Source organism: Metarhizium robertsii, assembly GCF_000187425.2.
Source record: "Metarhizium robertsii ARSEF 23 chromosome Unknown MAA_Scf_5, whole genome shotgun sequence".
Classification (NCBI taxonomy): Eukaryota; Fungi; Ascomycota; class Sordariomycetes; order Hypocreales; family Clavicipitaceae; genus Metarhizium; species Metarhizium robertsii.
Genome location: NW_011942193.1, coordinates 2,016,307 through 2,034,704, shown reverse-complemented (window position 1 = coordinate 2,034,704; position 18,398 = coordinate 2,016,307). Strand labels below are relative to the sequence as shown.

Genomic DNA, 18,398 nt, shown 5'->3' with positions numbered 1-18,398 from the left:
ATCGCAAGTAAGCTTCTTCGATCCATCTCATACGTATTTGGAATTGAAACACTGCCCTCAGATGAAAACCAGTCCACACTGATTGAGAGCCTATATGCCAACGAGGGTCTTTGTATCAAAAGGGCCAAAACAGAAACAAATTTCAGGTATCAAGTTGCTAAGGATACTATGCCCATCAACCAAACGCCGAACAATGCCGCAAAAGCCGTGCTGTCAATAACGAGATAGTGGCTGTTGTTCCGTTTATCCGGTCTTGTCTTCTGGCAGCACGTCGCTAGAGAGGCTAGCCAGCTCAACTAAAACCGTTTGGTTCCAAATATTCTTCTCTCGGTAGCTCCAACTCAATCCAAATTCAGTCCGCCCCATCCATACCCGCCATCCACGTTTCGCCAGCCTCGGTGGTCCATTGCTCGCTCCCATCCCATCATCACTGCCAGTAGCCGGCAACCCATGGCGCTCACAGCACAGACGACCTTGTCGCTTGCTCCGGATAAGACCGCCAGGTCCATCATGTAGGCTCGCCCAACAAGGCTTCGTAATCCCAGCATCTCTTCGGACGGAGCCTTTGTAGTGTCCTCGTCGGCAGCGCTATGCGTGGGCTTTCCACCGAAGTTCCAAAACATTGCTGCAAAGAAGCCGCCCTCCCATCCAAATACCTCCTCCTTAAATGAATGGAGGAACTGCGGGTTTTTGTTGGAGTCTTGAATGACCTGCTTTGTGGCAAGACGAATATGCTCTTGTGCGAGATGGGCATCAGCGAATTCTGATTCTTCATGTACCATGGGGTCATCTGAGGCAATGATTCGAACGGCATGATACTTTTCGGGCTCGAGACTGGTACTGTTGTAGTGGGCTTCTACTAGACTGTTTCCGTAGCTTGCAAACACCTCTGCGGGTATGTAAGTGTCTCGATACTGATACTCAAAGGGATGACGGTCCCCATGCCGAATATGGAGCCCGATGATCGGTGAATTCACAGGAATGCCTTGGTTAGATCTGATCTTGGCTTTGAGGTCTCGAATCCGTTTGTCGACATAGACCTCGTCATCCTCGGAGAGCTTGAAAAGCGCCTTGTACCCCGTATGTGCAAGCCCAAAGAGATCACGCGTTCCCAAATCGGAGTGACTCTGTCGTTGATGCTTGGCAAGGAGTGCTGGAAGCACATCCTGCATTGTGACACTCGAAACCACCAAATGTCGGGTTTGTGCTGGACATGGTAGCATCTGGTGCCGTGGCGGTGGGCGGCAATCAGGAACTGGTGGTGCTTGAAAGATGCTAGTGTAGGTTCCATATGCCCAGCGAGAGTCGTCGATGAAGAAAGCCCTGCCTTGTTCCTTTGCCAGGGCATACAGTGTCCATAAATTCATGACTGCCTTGCCGAGCCCAGCATCCGGGCTCTCCAAGACATATGTCAGCGACCTGTCGCAAACCGGTTTGTCAGACATGGATTCATAGCTCAGCCCGGAAAACTGCCCAGAATGCCGAGGTGGCTGCCCCTTGGAGATGGCAGGGAGGAGACCCGTCTTCTCGGCCTCGAAAGCATCGACAAAATAGTCATCTGGGCGGTCGTAAGATAATAATATCTTATCCGACAGTGGCATCTTGTGGTGGAGATCCCTGGCTCGAGCGGATACTTCCCGGCAAAGGGCATTCATGCTCGAGTACTCCTTTATCGACAACGGGAATTCGTAGTTTCGAGGAATGGAAACCGTCCACTTCGACCGCTTCTTCGAGTCATGAACAACAATCGGTGTCGGAAAGTCCGGGAAGCCATCCTGCCCAACCATCTCATACTGAGGATCGCTAAAATATGGCAACGCAATATGTATTACATTGCGGTGTCGAAAGGCAAAGACGCACAAGTAAAAGCCCGCCAGCAGGGTGGACAAGTACAACAATCGCCTAATAATGCGACTAGGCCGATGCTTGAATAACAGGTCTGATTTTGACCTTCTTCGCCTTGGTACAAGAGCTGGGAGGCTAGGGGATGGGGGTGGTGAAAAGAGAAGGTGATTGAAATTCAACCTAGAAGAGGTCGATGAAATTGTGCCAGCACTGCGGTCATTGTACGAGGCAGTTCGGCGCAAGTTAATCCGCGGCGGCGCAACCATAACTTTTCCGTGCACAGAAGATTGTGATAGATCGAGTCGAGTCGCCATTTTGTCGCCGAAACTGGCGAACCAAGCATGCCCTCAAATGGTGACGAAATGCATCAAGTGAATAAATAAAGAGGGTGAAGGAAGCTAAAGTATCAAGTCGAGAGATAGGGGGAGAGAAAGAAAGGAGATGAGCGACGCTTTAGAGAAGAAAAAGAGAAATTAAGTAAGGAAGGAATAAAACGAAAGGGTATAACCGAGTGGACGTGGCGTTGAGGATGATGTGAAGAAATCGGGACGGGAGGCCGTTATGACGAAGTCGGGTGATCGGCACAATGGCAGACAGCCCGGTCCCTTCGTCTGAGGAAAGAGGAATATAGAATCGAATTTAGAAAGCCCCCCGCGTCATCAGGGAAGGTGTCGAAGAATGATCTCCACCGCGGATGGCAAAATGAAGCAGGTTGGCCGTGATCGTCCTGAGTTGCTGGGGTCTAGGTTGTAACTGGGCGCAAGGATTGTTCCACGACGGCTTGGATCGAGACGATGTATGTAGTCGGATGTGACGGGCAGGGCCCAGGGGAATAGCAACGCAGCAGAGAAAACAAATGAATGTGAAAATCGAGAAACTCGCTCATGCAACGAAACATGAAAACCACACAGTATGGCTGGAAAAAGCAGGTGAGGCCTAGTTATAGTAGTCCAAGCCCCTTGGACGCCAAAACCACACGAGCATCAGTCCAAGTGGCGAGATGGGATGAAGCGTCTCGAAGTGTGCTGATCAACGCCAGCATAAGCCAACAAGCCGATCCCCTTTCCTCGTCTATGTCGATCCACCCGGTGGTAGGGAGGTTTGTGAATGAAGATTGTCCCCTCTGTCTCGTTTTGGGGCGTGCTGGACGACGATCGCCTTGTTCAATGTCGACGGCCCTTGAACCACTTGTTGAGAAGGAATGTGTGCTCACTCCCAAATCAGTCCAGCTATGCCGAGGGCCAGCCTCGTTATTTCTATTGTCTTGTATGTGAAGAGGACGTAGTACATGAATAAATTATCAAGGAGCCTTCTGAGGAGAAAAAAGGACCAAAAGGGACCAGACCCTTGACCAGTGGGCTTAGCGAGGCTTGTTCTTCTGGCCAAGAAGGCTTGGTCCACGCAGGGTCCTCAAAGAGACGTCGTGTCGACGTCGATATCGAGAGGTTCGAAGGCGACCCACAGGGGTCAGGAACACGGGGCTTGGTTGGGCAAGCAGAGCAACTAATGTGATGCAGGCTTAGGATGTTGATGATCCGGGCCAACAGTTTTGATAAGGACATGGGGCCCGAAGTGGCAGCTGGAAGCCCAGAGTTTGACATGGCACCAGGATGATTGCCCAACATGTTCTTGCGGCGCGAACATGGCAAACATGGTCACACGACGTCGCGCGGTTTTACATGTACCATGCAATCATCACGACCGATAAGTCGCGTCAATGCTGAAGAAGTCGACAAAAGAGCAAAACGAACAAAGCGCGCTCCATAATACTTCAAAACCCGCAGTCATGCCAGGAAGCCACTCGATGCGAGTGCGCCGCTGGCCCGCTCGAAAATGGCGACGGGCAAAAAAAATATCCCATGACAATATTCTGTCATGCGCCAGCAAAGAACCCAAGAAATTGGCCGATGTGAGTACGGAGTACGGAGTATTGTACAAGACAATGGATGGATTGCAAGAGGCGGCGGGCAAGCGAGGGCCGAGGCTGCAGAGACTTTTGTCGTCATGGGCTGTCATAGGTCGCCATGGGCTGCCACGGGCCACTCGACGACCAGGGTATGCACCAGGGATGCTCTTTCCGTCCAACCGCGGCGCTCTGGGACTGGGGAAAGAGTAAAGATGAAACAACTTGCATCTGTTGGCTGCTACATTGTACAGTGAGATAAAGTACCAACGGCGGCCGTGCGCGGCTTAGTAGTACAATGATGTCATGTATCCGCGGCCCTGGCAGGGGCCCGCTTGAGATGTTTCATAATGGCGCTCAAGTGCGCAAGTGCGCAAGTGCTCAAGCGTCCTGGCGGGACGTTTGCCATACTTCCTTCCTTGCGGGCATCGTGAACTGGGACTGGTAACTCATCCTCCAGATTGTTTTCTCACGACATCTACGGAGTATACGCCCCCAATCTCCGTCACTACCTACCTAGGTAGTATTTACTAGCGAGGCGCTCGTGCGCCATTTTGTTCCTCATTGGCTATCTGGCACCGACCGGTGAATAACAAACTCCCCGTTGGTTGCCATGTAATAAAAATTCTAACTTTAGACTAACGGCGACTTCAACATAAGGAGCTATTGTATTAGCTGACCTGACCTGACCGCAGGACCCTGAAATCAGCAGCCACAACTCAGTATGAAGCAAATCGTAAATCAACCTTAAAAAGTCAAAATGGCTCCTGCAGGTATATTTGCCTCGACAAGAAGCTGGATCTCTCGACAGGTGTTGAATGCGATTAGGCGTAGCGTTCCCTCCCAGGAGGAAATGCTCCTCGAACCAGACCTCGTGTAAAACGGTGATGTGTCGACCTCCGGCTGAATACACATGCACCTCAAAAACAAGGGTTGATAAATATGCAGCCGTGTTTCGAGCCTGGCTCAGATCAACCAGCTGCCATTAATAAAAGGGGAACCAACTCCCAGGGGGCCAGCTCAGCCAGTGCAATCCTGCGACAACCCCTTTAGATCGACCAACTTCTGATGAATTTCCGCAGCGAGTATGTACATCTCTCTCCCAGGCCTGTCAAGTTTTCAGGCTTGGGCTCGGAAAGTTAATGGGTTGAATTGGTAGACGGCCGATTCAATATCCCGGGCGCAACAACAACATGCCGGTTATCGGCGCCGGCGACTATTGGAGGTCCCTTTTTGTAAACCCCCTGAAGTCTATAACAACGATGAACCCAGTATGTATCCACGTGGTACAACGACAGCACCTGCAACTAGTCTACTCCAGGACCAAGAATGCTCCGAAAGACTCGCATTGATACCCAGGGCTTTCCAGTGATGCAACCTAGTCCCATACCCATAGAATTCAACTCTCTCATAGGAATTGCAACAATTTCATTCACATGGCAACATCTCAACCATCCCAATAGACCATGACATCCAATTACACGACATGGTGTGTATCACTGAATGCCATCTCAAAGTTAATCAGTCCATGTGGCTGTACCTGTCAACTGCCTGAACTACTGATTACGGAGCAGTTATAGTGTCCTCAATGTGTCAGAACTTGGCTATTAGACAGGGTACAAGAGTGTGAGGCGGCAATCCAGATTTGTGTACAAGAAAGGCATTCCTAAGGGCATCCCAAGCTCCAGCCTGACGGAAAGAGGAAGCACGAATATGTGTTATTGTGTATTACATAAACGTGTGTCCTCCCTCATGTGATTTTTTTTTTTTTTTTTCGTTTTAGACATTCAAAGCTATCCCAGAATGTCTACCCGTTTCAGCTAAGATGTTTCAGTCTCATCGTAAATCGAGACGTAATATAAAAGAGGCACAGCAATAGAGTTACCTCTAGCGAAATTCAGCACACCCCTAATGGTACCAAGCATGGACAACACAGTGTTCAGCAAAGACATGATGAAAAAAAGAAAATGTGAACACGATGGACATCCAGAATTGGAGATTGATCTGGGTCGCCCACCTAAAGCTACCCGTCTCTTCAATATTACAGACAGAAGTACCGATGACAAAAGAAACGGCAAAAGCATACTCGCAAATGCAAACGGAAGACCTAACGAGTATAGTTCGCGTCGTGCCCCAAGCGGAAATCTCTCGTGCTTCTTGGCCCAATGATTCATCAAGGAAGCCGAAAGCGCAAATTCCAAGGCGAGTCCGCCCCAGAGCATACATGTAATACCCGCCACATACCATATCACTAAGGTGCCAATGGATGAAATATACACACAGGAAGCGATGACCCAACCCAGGCCGGGGAGATGCTCCGCCATGTAGTGCTCCCGCCTAATGACCTCGGTAAGCCTGAACAGGCGCCATGCAAATTGGCCACGGTCGGTATCGTGGCGGCTACCAACGCGAGAGACGACCAGATTCTGCCAACCGGTCAGCTTTGAAACTGCCCAAAGGCATCCAGGTGGCTGTCGAGTCGTTGGGGGACGGTGTGCCTGTACGCTGCCAGGAAGAGCAACCCAAATACCACCCTCAGGCCGTCGGCCAGGTACAAAATTGGTGAGGCACAAAGGAGTACATTATGCTCATACTCAAGGCCGAGGACACGACCGCACGGCTGAGCAGTAGAGCCTCCGTGGACGGATGGAGGCTCGTGCCATTTGCCATGATGTTGTCGGAAACCGTAGCCGTGTTTTACTTGTGCGTGTTAGTCGTCCTCAGATACTCTGGGCAAAGAGCCCGCGATGTGCATCATGTATAAAGATGTATAAATCCACATACACGCTTATATAGATATATAAAGACGCGAAGCAGCCGCGCTTCTACACAGCTGAGAGCGCATCTTGCATTTCGCCTCATGTACGTGTAGTCGGACGCCAGCCGACAATTTCGAAACACGATCCCTTTGGTTTCTAAGCGCGCGCCAACTTTGCCAGCCGTCATACTGGAATCAAGTTGAAATGCCAGACGGCCACACAGATAGGATACCAGGTCCTCATCACGGGGGCAACTTTGAGCCCCCAACGCGGAAACGAATCCAAGCCCACCACGCCGCAAGGCCATCACTCACACGAGCCGTGTATACCGACCGTGAGACACCGGACATTATGTCGCCAGTCAAGGCCAAACTTAACTAAAATATAAAAAGTCTACATCTGGGATAAGGACCCCGTCACTAGGGTCAGGGAAACACGGCAGGAGTCAGCACTCACAACAAAGCATCATTGGTTTATCCCACAGAACCTCGTATCGTATAACGTCGAGTCTGCCGAGTAGGCAACACATGCTACAGTGGGTGTAGTACTCCGCCGACGTCTTCATCTTCTTTTAACAAACATTCGGCAGTGTGTGGTACACTAAAGTACGAATGGCGTAGAATTACCAAATCGGGTAATCAGAGGCGTCCGGCATCGAATCGCAATGGATCAGCCATCGGCAATGTCTCACAACAGGCATTGTGCCAATCTCAGCCACCGCCGTCCAGTTTTACATTCATACTTGGATACATGCACCATGGATCACCACATCAAAGGGCCAACAGAATCGTTGCAATACGGCAACATTGCACCTTTTGTCCTTGTCTCCATTAGACTCATGACTATCCGCATAGTGACATAAAATACATAATAAAGCCGACAGATATAAGCTATACGCTAATAATGGTCCTCAACGAATGCCATTAGAAAAAGAGATTGAAACGACCCCTCGTCTTATCGCGTGGTACTTCTCAGAAAGAAAGCATCATGTCTCGTCCGGCTCTCGCGCAGAAAATAGAAGCAACAACCATATTGAGCATCTGTGTAGCCGAACCAACCAAGATCATGTCTGCGTCCAAGGGCCCAAAACAGCCAAAGTATGACCGGCTCGGCGATGGGATCAAGTAAAGAATATTGGCCCAGAAAGAGAAGAAGAAGAAGAAGAAGAAGTCGAAAAAAAGTAGCAGATCGTAGGGTATAAACGCAGGTCAAGTCCGAAATCAGTCCTGGACTCCGAACACATTAAAAAACAACCATGCCTCCGCAATACAATTCACAAAGGGATTTACAAGTCAGTTTGCCGTGGCTTAAAACTCGTTGCAACCGCAGAAGTTGGCCCATCACACAGACTCAATTGCGGACACGGCTGGCGAAGCCGTAGGGACTGGACTTTGTCGCAAGGGTTCCAAGGTATGTGGCGGCTCTGACAGTGAGTCCAACTTCTGTCCACCAGGTAATCGCACGCTGCCTCGCGATCCACGGATGATTTGCCCTGTTTCAACGCGGTCCTGGATCATCTCTTCAAGCATTCTATTCATCTCATCGACGCTCTTGGTCCGCCTCCTGTGGAACTGGTTGTTCGTAGGGCTACTTGGCATCGTCATCTTGGCCGGATCCGTAACTGGGGTTGGTCGTGCGTCGGCTGAAGCGTCAGCAGTGTCTCGAGAGCGCGCAGCACTCCTCAGAGCGGCAAGCATACGGTCTTTATCATCAAGGCGAGCACGGAGATCAGCAATCTCGGCATCCTTTTCCTTCAAGGCAGCAGCGACGCTGTGGTCTTCACCAACCATGATATTCTTACTTGGCGCGGAAAATCCAACAGAGGTTCTCGACGAGCTTGCCCGCCTCGCTTGGAGAAGTCTCTTCTCCAAAGTGGCAATGTACCGGTTCTTATCAACTAGGTCTGCCTGAAGCGCCCGGTTTTGGGCCGTCAGGGAAGCTGTGCCGTCTCCATACTCCCCAACGCTATCGTCCTCGGCATCAATGGCCTCTCGCTCACATTCGCCAGATAATCTTTGGCCACCGCTAGAACGTCGCCCGATTGTCGATGACGCTGACGTCATTGACGCAGTGCGCTCCAGCAGAGGTTTTGATCCAATGGACGTGGCAACTGAGGATCTGATCGACCCCGTCAGGGAGAGTTGAGAGAATCGTGCATACTGTCCAAGGGAGCTTAATGAGCCGTTGGAATTGACCCCGATCGACTTGGAGCTGAGGATCAGCCGGTTGAGATGATCAATTCGTTCCTTCAGCGCCGTTCTTGCAAGCTGCATCTCCAGCATTTGCTCCTCGTGTCTCTCGACAGCCTCCATTTCTCTGACTTTTTCTGCTTCCTCATCCTTCTCCTTGTCCTTGTCCGCCTCGCTGTCCTTGCTACCCCTCTTGCCCTTTTGTGAATCAAGTTGCTTCCGCAGCTCCACGATCTCCATGCGATACCGCTCTAAAAGCACTCTTGCACCGCCGTCGCCTCCTGCACCAAGAGCCTCTTCCGCTCTTTTGGCGTGGCTTACAATACTGTTCTTGGCCCGCGAGGCGAATTTCAGAGTATTAATGGTTTCGGTCGTGTGGGAGTTTGCGGCCGCGGTACTGCCGGCGGCTCCAATCTGGATGGTGCAAAGGATGCTCACTAATGAATTGCCGGACAAGGCTCCCTGGAGGAGACGCGTCAGTTTGCTGTCACGGTAAGGCAGGTGTTTGCCTTCTTTGTCGCTGCTTTTGCTTTCCTTATCCTTCCACTCGGATAACTTTGATATGACAGTTCCTAGTGTGAGAAGACTCTTATTGATATGGGCACCTTCTTGTCTCCGCTCCTTGGACTCGGCTGCTTTTTCAGAACCAGCCAGATCAATCAAGCTCAGAGTGGACACACGAACACCTCCAGGGAGAATAGCTGAGCGCTTGGCTTCGTTCCCGCCAGCAGCGGCACCTGGGGTTCGTTCGCGGCTTTCAACGACGATCTGAACGACTGCGTGACTCCGCGAACTGCGGGCATTGAATTGTGTGCTGGCAGTTCGTCTCGCCTGGTCACCACGCGCAATAACCCGGAGCAATTGTGTAGGGCTTTGGACGATTTCTTCCTTTAATGGCGTGGCATAGACGCCACGCTTGCTGTCCTCGCGAAGTTTAATCTCGTCCTGCTGTGGAGCTCCACCAATACCACTGCCCGTCGGCATACTTAACAAGTCATGAATTCTCTCGTTGTAAATTTCAAGATAGCTGACACGTAGCAGAAATTCTCGTGACGGCGTTTCCCGGATGTATGAAAAGATGTCGGTAATTGCCAGGGGAATGACGCCTGGTGATGACGCTGTTCCTTGCATCGAAAATGTCTTGCCCGTACCGGTCATACCGTAGGCAAAGACTGTTCCGTGGTAGCCTTCCATGACTCTCCGGACGAGTCGCTTTGCTATATGGTCATATACACGCGCATTGTTGTCATGCGTTGTAAAGACATTATCTACTCATTTGTTAGCAGGGTGCTGTTTGCGGGGTACCAAGGTACGTTTTGAGGCGCGCGCAGCTTTGGTGCCCATGTACATACCATAAATATAATCACCGCCTTCTTTCCCTTTGTAGGCGATGAGTGACTTGCGTCCATCAACCATCCATTCTCCTTCGGGATTTGACTGGCCAAGGGCGTTGTCCGGACGGACTCTCACGCTAACAACCACATTGCCTTTGCCGTCGGATTTGGATGATCGTTTGTCGGAAGCGGAGCCAACAACAGGTGCACCTGCGTCGACTTTCACTGCCGACCCTTCCCCAGGTTCATCATAAGTCGTTGCAGAAGTTGAGTATGAGTCTTGTGCGGAAGAGCTTCGGCTTTGCGGCGGCGAGGAAATGCTTATCAACCCATCCGACATGCGAGCGTTGCTGATAGATTTGCCCTCTCCGCTACCATTCAACAAGCTCGGAGTAGATGGAGAGTAGGTCAGATGAGACAGCTCCTTGGGCGTCTTCGATCTCCGAGATCGAGTCTTTTCGCTGGCTAGCGGACTAGGTGGCAAGCTGCTAGACCTGCTCTCGCCTCGTGGGGGATGTGGAAATGAGCTGATACTGACGGTTTTCCTAAGCGTCTTGCCCGCGGCGTTGACAGCGCCGACGGCGTTTACACTGGCAAGGCTTTTGGAAAGAGGCAATATCGTGGTCGGAACCGGGGTCGGAGGTGTCAAGATACTCGAAGGAGCTCGAAGACCACTCCTTGGCGTGGACGGTGCAGACTTTACTGGAGCATGCGACGGGATATTTTCTGTGCTTTTTCGAGTTTTGTGTACTGGCAAAGCAGGTAATGCCATATTGGGTGGGCCATTTGAGGACCGTGATGGCCGCGGCAAGGCTGTCGCCATTTCGAGTACTGGCTCAGCGATTTGTGAGAGGCGATGAAGCTTGGAGTCGAGAGAGTCGACTTGTTCACCAGAGGGCCTGTATAGAGTAAATAAGCCTGCGACGCGTATTGTGCCCATCCACACAGTCCAAGTATCAGAGCCGCCCGCTACCTAAATGGCCAAGATCTGGTTCGTCTGCAATTCTAGATTGGCTGAAACACTAGGGGGCCGAATAAGAGGACCGTCGCCTGGCATAGAGTGGTGGTCGAAAGGGAAACAAGTGTCTGGCAAACAGGGTCGACTGCATAAAATTCGTGTCGTTGCCACTTAATAATTCGTCGCCCTAATATTCAGGGCGGTCAGTCTATATGATCCTGTAGGTGGAGAGCGGGTCGAGGGCTCAAGTCATGAAAGTCGTGAGAGGCAGCAAAGACATGAACCGGTAACATACGAAGGGGAGGGGGCAAAGAATCAAAACATAGGCGACAGAACCCTTCGAAGGGGTGATCCGGTGTATAAACATACCAAGACCTCTTTCTTCCTTTGAGAAGCAGAACAGAGGTTATGAAGAACAAATGGTGCTGTTTCTGACTGTCCAAAAATCCCACCCTCTCTCTACTCGGCTGCTAGCAATACCCGCTGAGAAAGTCTTGGAATAATGCTGTATGGGAAGACGGGAAAACAAAACAAACAACGTGACAAAGCGCTGTCTAGATGAAAGCTGTCACTGACTATCAGTCACAAAGCTAGCGGGGCGAATCTAGCAAGATCGTTTTCTTTTTCTTTTCTTTTTGGTACCCTTCGGTCTCGGTTTGAGCTCGGCGAAGGGTTCGAGGGCGGCAGAACCTGGTTCGGTGGGGGAGGGTTGAATACTGTCTCAATTGCCTTCGATCCTCTTCAGACTTTCCTCTCCGTCGGTTTTCGAAATGCGGCCTGGAACAACGCACCAAGCCTCCTGTTGGTGCTGTCGTCGTCAATGGCGGTGGTGGTTTGACAAAAACGACGAGCAGAAAGTCGAAGTGCTCAAAAGGGGTGGGTACAACACCAAGGCTCCAAGTTGGTACTTCGGACGTGGTAGTCAGATGGGAACATGGGATGGCACTGACATTGAAGTACTCGGCACCGAGTGCAAGAACTTACTTACCTTGGTGGGCGGCAACGGCAACGGCAACGGCAACGGGAAAAGCCCCGTCTGCTCCAAGGTTTCCAATTCAACTAGGGAGCCAATGTCGGGGTTCTGCTCAAGACTGGCAGTCAGGGGTGAATGGATGGAATAGTGTGAGCACAAAGCCCACCCCCAAACAGCACGTATCACAGTCCAAGTGGAGAGCTGGAGAGCGCCATGAGCGCCATGAGCGTCTTGAGCGTCTTGAACGTCTTGAACGTGCTGGGCACGGCGAGCAGACGTGATGGTTTTGGGTTTTGGGTTTCGGGTCAACGGGTCAAATGCTCAATCTTCCCCTTTTCCCCTCCAACCTGCACGTCCATGTCCATCACTGCCTGGCCAAGCGCCTAGCGACCAGATACCATGGCAAGTAATACCAGACCCTTGGTAACGAACGGGTGCCTAGCGAACTGACTGGTTCACCAAGACAGGCCTGGCGAGGGCCCCACTGCAGCAGCCAGGGGGGGGCACCGGAGCAAATTGAGTCGAAGGAGTCAGCAGTCTGGAGACGTGCAAGACAAATTGCGAGAAAGAAAGCGGGAGAAAAGATTTTTTTTAAAAAAAAAAAATTTTTTTGAGTCAGTGGTTACTCCGTGCATAAAAATGATAACTGTTCACCAACGTATTTGATTAAATGTTGAAAGGTCGAAAGCAAGCCACGGAAGCATGACACATGCACACACAAGGGCGGAAGGCAATTGCCATGTGCAGCAAACCGACTGTCAGTGCCATCATTGATCAATCGCTTGGCCCGTCCGTTGGCCACCCACCATCCACCATCCACCATCCACACAATCCACCAACATCCCCTGTCCCGGCCGCCTCGAACCTGGTAGCTCGACGCCACTTATTAGAAGCACTTGGGCGCCTCCGGCTCATGTCCGGAGTAGTACCAGCCAGTCAGTCGATCAGTCGACACGCGGGCCACAACGCTGGAGACGCATAGCGAACAAAGATGACATTTGTAACCAGTCCATCCGGAACGGAGTCGAGAGAGCCAGGCCACTGGTACATAGTATTACGGAGCACTACTGTGTGCCAATGCTGCTGCTTTCTTCGCTCTCGTCTTCTCGACCGAAAACGCGGCCAGCAGACGTGGCACAAGAGACCATGGTAAGGCGTCGTACGGAGTACATGGCTGAAAAGACTGTGGATGGCACAAGTTGGTTGAAGCTTTTCGTCTTGCGTGTCTTGCCCTCGATAGCCTATGAACGAGCTTTCAGACTCTGCGCACGTTTCTGGGTACGTACATGCTATCCAAGGTCGATACACGCGAGTCACGTCATTTACGACAGCTCTTCCTAACGATAATGCACACTGTTGGCATTACACCATACATAATGTACTCAAACGTAAAGGCAATAACTACGCTGCCGACGGGGCAGGCAGCTCAGCCCCGGATCAAGTCAAGCGGCAACTAATGAAGTAAAGTCCTCCGTGCTGGTCCCCGATTTGTAGTCTCCAGCGTCGTCGAGGACACTAGCAAGCACGAGTTGGGAGAGCCGTGCAGTCTACCAGGTTGACAGGACTTCTCCAGCACTGTTGGAAATGCTGGGGGCGCGAGATGGGTCTGCTGGCGCCCAGCGAGAGAGGGCAAGAAGAGTAATTTCCTGCACATCACACTGCCGCGTGCCTGCAATGTAATAAATCTCGGTATGCGTTTTATTGGCCACTAGGTTTTGCGCAAGCAAGAAACCCCTGAGCTGGTTGCTGATCTACATGTAACACTCATCTTGTGGCTTTTGGCGTCAGAGGCACCCTGGTGCGTTTACGGGTGCAAATAAAAGCGAGTTGCAATATTGTGTGTGGGTGGGTGTACAATATGATGTGTATGTTAACAATGTTGCCCAGGGCTCAGCTTTTCTTGACATCTTGGTCGTCTTCTCATGCAATACCACGTCATGGACGAGCGAGTCGGGTTTGTGCAGGTTTCTCTGCTCTGCATAAGTCACACTTGAATATCATACATGGTGCCCAGTGCCTAGTGCCCATGCCTGCCCTTGACGCATGAATATTGTAGTCGGTACGGAGTACTCACTCAGAAAGACAGTGCGGGTTGAAGGGTCAACGGTGCATATGCGCGCGTCAGCTCTTTTCTTTTGGGACATCGACTTTGGACAACCTTGAAGCTGCCAGGAATAGCCAGTCTGGAGACTGGAGGCAGGCTTGGCACAGTCGTTCCTGGCTCCTGCCGTAGAGGCCGCCTCCCCGCGTTCCCGAGGTCTGAGCTGAGGACCTCCACTCGATCCATCCATGTCGTCGTCCCATCAGCAGAGAACATTGCAGTGGCATTGTACGGAGTATGGGTTATTAACGGCAAACATGTCTCCTCGACGCTCTGATGTTTTGTCCGATGTCAACTGGGCTTCAGGGCCTATCAGGAAGCTATCGCGCGTAAGTATTCCGAACCCCGGGCATGCCTCATTACAGCGTTATGGGGGGGGCATGCCCTATTGAAGGCCCGGTTGGCTAATGCATTGAAAGTGCTGATACTTATTTTGCCTCATCTTGATTGCCCCTTTGCCCCGTCATGCCCTTCTCGAGAGGCGAATTCGACCCGATCCGCCCCTCCAAGGCCAACGATATGGCCAAATTTCGATGCACCACTCTCCCCAGTGAAGCCAGCAGGGGCATCACACCACACCAGGCTTAGGCTAGTCGACAGCCACCCATCGCCCGAGGTCCAAGCTCAAGAACGAAGACGGAGAAATTTGACTTTTTAGTTTTCCTTGGTGGCAACGGTTTTAGTGTGCAACTGTCAGGCGTTGGCCTGCCATCTCAAGTTAGTATGCATGGCCAGACGCCGCGCTGAACCTTCCTCGTAACCCTAACCCGATACGCTCTCTTCTCTAGCTTCCGGGCCTAGCTCCGCGTTATAACCCTCAATCTCAATTTGGCACCACCAACCTGACTAATTTCAGTTGAACCGGTCAAGGCCTATTAGTACCTTGTGCAATCTCCCCAATCGCGCTTGAAGAAGAGGATTAGGCATACTACTAGTTTGCGGGGACCGCAACGGGCCCCAGCGTTATACTATCTCCAAGTAGGTTGCTAGCTTTGCAGCATCAAGTTCCTAACGTTGTACTAGTATATTAACTATGTGCATGTTATAGGATAGGTACGGACAACCCTCGTCACAAGCCGTCGCCAATCGCCATGGGATGACGCAGGCGCTCACCTGCAAGGTGATTGCCCCTTGGTGGATGCTGCACATTGCCGCTCGGATCTGGTCGCTTGCTAGTTACGGAAGTAGTAGTAGTACTAGTAGTAGTATCAATCGTTGTCAACGGGGAACAAAAAGAGTTGCCTAATCTTTCTGAATTTGGCAGGGCCTCGCTATGTTGAGTTTCGCCCAACTACGAACTAGGGCATGGTCCTGTCGGAATCAACGTAACCCTGCTTCATGCAAAACAAGGCGATGTCAAGACGGCACCGTGGAGCAAGTGGCCCGGCCGGATAGCCACTTCACGGAATTATTCTAGCTCGGGCTTCAGCTTCGAGTGAGCTCAGAGTATTGCTACTCTCTTCACCTCTTGACAACTAGTCCTCCTCCTTTCGCCACTTGCTATACTTCAATAACCCAGTTGGGCCGGTAAGTGAGGCAAGGATTGGTGCTGATCCTTTTTCCTTCGCATCCGAGGATGCTGCGCATATGCAGGCGAACAATCAGCAAAATTAGGAGACTTGGAACAGCGAGATTGGGTCGTGGGTCAGGAAGCACCAATCTTCTAGCCCAGCAAAGGCAAGTATCGCCTCTATGTAAGTGTCCAGACACGTCCTCATGTCTGTACGAAAGCCCGACTTGTCTACTCCAGAATCCTCAGTAGGTCACGTTAGGAATAAATCACGTTTATAATCCAAAAACAGGAAGGGGGAAACACGCCACTATGCAAAGGTACGGAGTGCACGAAATGCACACATGCATATGTACATATGTGCCATCGACGATAGTACGAGGCCAGGATACATATACTACATGCAGCCAAGCAAAATCTACCCACTTCATGCCTGGTTCAGCCCTTTTCAGATATTCTACCATATGGCCTATTTCACCGCGCGCAAACCTCGTCTCAGTTATAGTCAGCAATGATGCTTCTGCATTGCACACACCCATACTTAAGGTTTGATGACTCTAACAAGGCTACATCGAGGCACACTTGCTAACTCATACCAGCAGAGAGAGCTACCGTTGACAAATATTCATATCTGAGACCCATCATCACACAACAGCAATGCCCAAGCACCATCAGCAACATGCATCTTCCCTGTCCATTTCTTGACGTGAGGGCTGATGGACTGTGGAGCATCATATTTGCAGTAAAGTCTATACCAGGCCAACCCCCAGGCAAAAACAACGTCTCCCCCGGTTGCTGTAACTAAACGTCTGATCCTTGAGACTGCATGGCGGCGACTGATAATAGGTATGATCACCGGCATACTTGTTTGAGACAGCCCAAAACGGAATAACAAGCCGTCAATTTTCGCGAATCACACTAAATCAGACCACCTCTCAACCAAATAGAGGTCCGTGTCTTTACTCTATTAATGGCAGCTGTTTCGTCATTGCAAGATAAAGGCCATGTTTTTGCGCGAGGTTGGAAACTCGCTCTGAATCCCCTTGGATGTTTTTACCCCGAGAACCCTTCATGGTCTCTGTTCGGGGCTTGAATGCACCCGTGCCGGTTAGATCTTTTTTTTTTTCCTGTTTCTGTTTTCTCGTATTGCTTCCGAAATGTGAATATGCCGGCGTTCGCGTGTCATAGCCACCTTTGGATCCATCTCTCGACCGCCACTAAGATGGTAATAGTAATATCCAACATCGACAAATAAACAAGTAGCGCAAGATTTCTGGTACAAAGATACATGATCTTAAGACAAATCTGTACTAAACCTGGTCAACGGGTTCCATATTTTGGTACCGACTACTACGTAGGTAGTTCTTGTTCTGCAAGTGATGTAAGTGAGACACGCATCGATATCCTGCATGAACCTGGGCGACATGGGCGTCCTCCTACATCAACATCATCTCCAATAATACCAGGATTAGAATAATACGACCCTCCTTCCTGGAAGAATATCCTCTTGCCGAGAGGAACATCTCCATCACGAAACTCCTTCACCCGCCCAATGCCCTCACACCTTTCCCTACACTGCCCGTCTCAAAAACCTCAACGACACCCAATCCCACCGCCTGACCCAACACCCACTCCCACTCAACGCCCCAAAACTCCTTCCACCTCGTCCCGTACAGTCCGTTGCCCTCAAACCTCTCCTTGAGCCACGATTCGGGGCCCTCTCCCCATTTCGTCTTGCCCAGCGCCTCGCGCACCCAGTCAACGGCTGCGTCGGCCAGCTTGAGAAATCTCCCATGTCCTGGCACCGCGATCCGAAGGGCAGCCAGGCCACCGCCCCGTCTCGTCAAGGCAGGCGCGCCGCCTCCTCCCCCAGCGAGATGGATAGCGTTTGGCCCGCCAACGGCTGAAACCGTGCCCGACGCAAACCTAGCTACGTGCTGGATGGACGTCAGGGTCGTGCGGTCCTCTGGCCGGACATGAAGCGTGCTCCCCGGCGCGGCAGTCGAGCTCGTCAGGAAGCCCGCCCTCACCAGCTCATCCGCCTGGCGGGCCGTCAAGCCATCGTCGCCTTCGCCCCCTCCTCGCTCGACCCTCTGCGCGGCGGCGTCGCCCTGCAGGACTTGCCGAAACTTGGCCCCCGCGGCGTCTGATATCTCGCCCTGCGCCGCCGCCCTGCGCAGCATCTCCTCCAGGTCGCCCACCTCGATGAGCGCCTCCCCCACGCCGCCCCTCCTCTCGACCCGTACTCTTCGTAGGACCCCCTTGCCCACCAGCTCCGCGACTTGTCGCTCGATCTTGCCCGGCGAGCTGGTCAGCACGGCGTTGACGTGGCCGGCCGTCACGAGGGGGGGCATGGACGCCCGGTAGTTGAGCACCTCGGCGAGACGGGTGGACGTGAATCCGGATCCAGGAACAGCCGAGAACATGCGTGAGCGGATGTACCGCATCGCCTGGGGCACATCACGGAGAATAAGTTCCTCCTGGGAGGTGAGGATCGGTGCGGCGCCAAGATCGCCAAACTTGAGGGGGAAGAGGGCATCGTCTTGGGGTTCTGGAGGTGGCCTCTTCCTGCGTACGGGGGAGGACTGGGCCGTTTGTGAGGATGAGGAGCGGGGTTTGGGCTTTGTGACGCGTGGCTTGCCCAGTATTGAGCGGATGCTTTGGGGCATTGCGCTTCCGTCTTCTCTTTGTATAGCGGACGATGGACGTAAGATTTGAGGTGTAGGTTGACGACGACGGAGTAGGCGGCGGGTGGCGAGTCTAGTAGCAACAAGAAGGGCGTGGTGTATGTCAAGTGCCGGTGATGGGATGATACACACAAAAAAG

The 18,398-nt window shown here is 51.8% G+C and overlaps 5 protein-coding genes across 5 annotated transcripts; 2 read left to right on the top strand and 3 right to left on the bottom strand.

The window, feature by feature from the left end:
• Positions 1-341: 341 nt before the first annotated feature.
• On the bottom strand, positions 342-2,159 carry MAA_04053 (uncharacterized protein; the record flags this gene model as incomplete). The annotated part of the gene is made up of 1 exon (XM_007822051.1): positions 342-2,159. One exon carries the CDS (start codon positions 2,157-2,159, stop codon positions 342-344), a length of 1,818 nt encoding a protein of 605 aa, XP_007820242.1.
• A 4,552-nt stretch (positions 2,160-6,711) lies between these two features.
• Positions 6,712-6,888, top strand: MAA_11230 (uncharacterized protein; the record flags this gene model as incomplete). Its single annotated transcript, XM_011413210.1, has 1 exon — positions 6,712-6,888. The coding sequence occupies one exon, from the start codon at positions 6,712-6,714 to the stop codon at positions 6,886-6,888; it is 177 nt and encodes a 58-aa protein (XP_011411512.1).
• A 959-nt stretch (positions 6,889-7,847) lies between these two features.
• On the bottom strand, positions 7,848-10,853 carry MAA_04054 (Kinesin, motor domain protein; the record flags this gene model as incomplete). The annotated part of the gene is made up of 2 exons (XM_007822052.1): positions 7,848-9,964; positions 10,010-10,853. The coding sequence occupies 2 exons, from the start codon at positions 10,851-10,853 to the stop codon at positions 7,848-7,850; spliced, it is 2,961 nt and encodes a 986-aa protein (XP_007820243.1).
• Positions 10,854-11,758: 905 nt separating this feature from the next.
• Positions 11,759-12,109, top strand: MAA_11229 (uncharacterized protein; the record flags this gene model as incomplete). The annotated part of the gene is made up of 1 exon (XM_011413209.1): positions 11,759-12,109. One exon carries the CDS (start codon positions 11,759-11,761, stop codon positions 12,107-12,109), a length of 351 nt encoding a protein of 116 aa, XP_011411511.1.
• A 5,004-nt stretch (positions 12,110-17,113) lies between these two features.
• MAA_04055 (Serine-threonine protein kinase 19) lies at positions 17,114-18,241 on the bottom strand (the record flags this gene model as incomplete). The annotated part of the gene is made up of 1 exon (XM_007822053.1): positions 17,114-18,241. One exon carries the CDS (start codon positions 18,239-18,241, stop codon positions 17,114-17,116), a length of 1,128 nt encoding a protein of 375 aa, XP_007820244.1.
• Between the last annotated feature and the right edge of the window lie 157 nt (positions 18,242-18,398).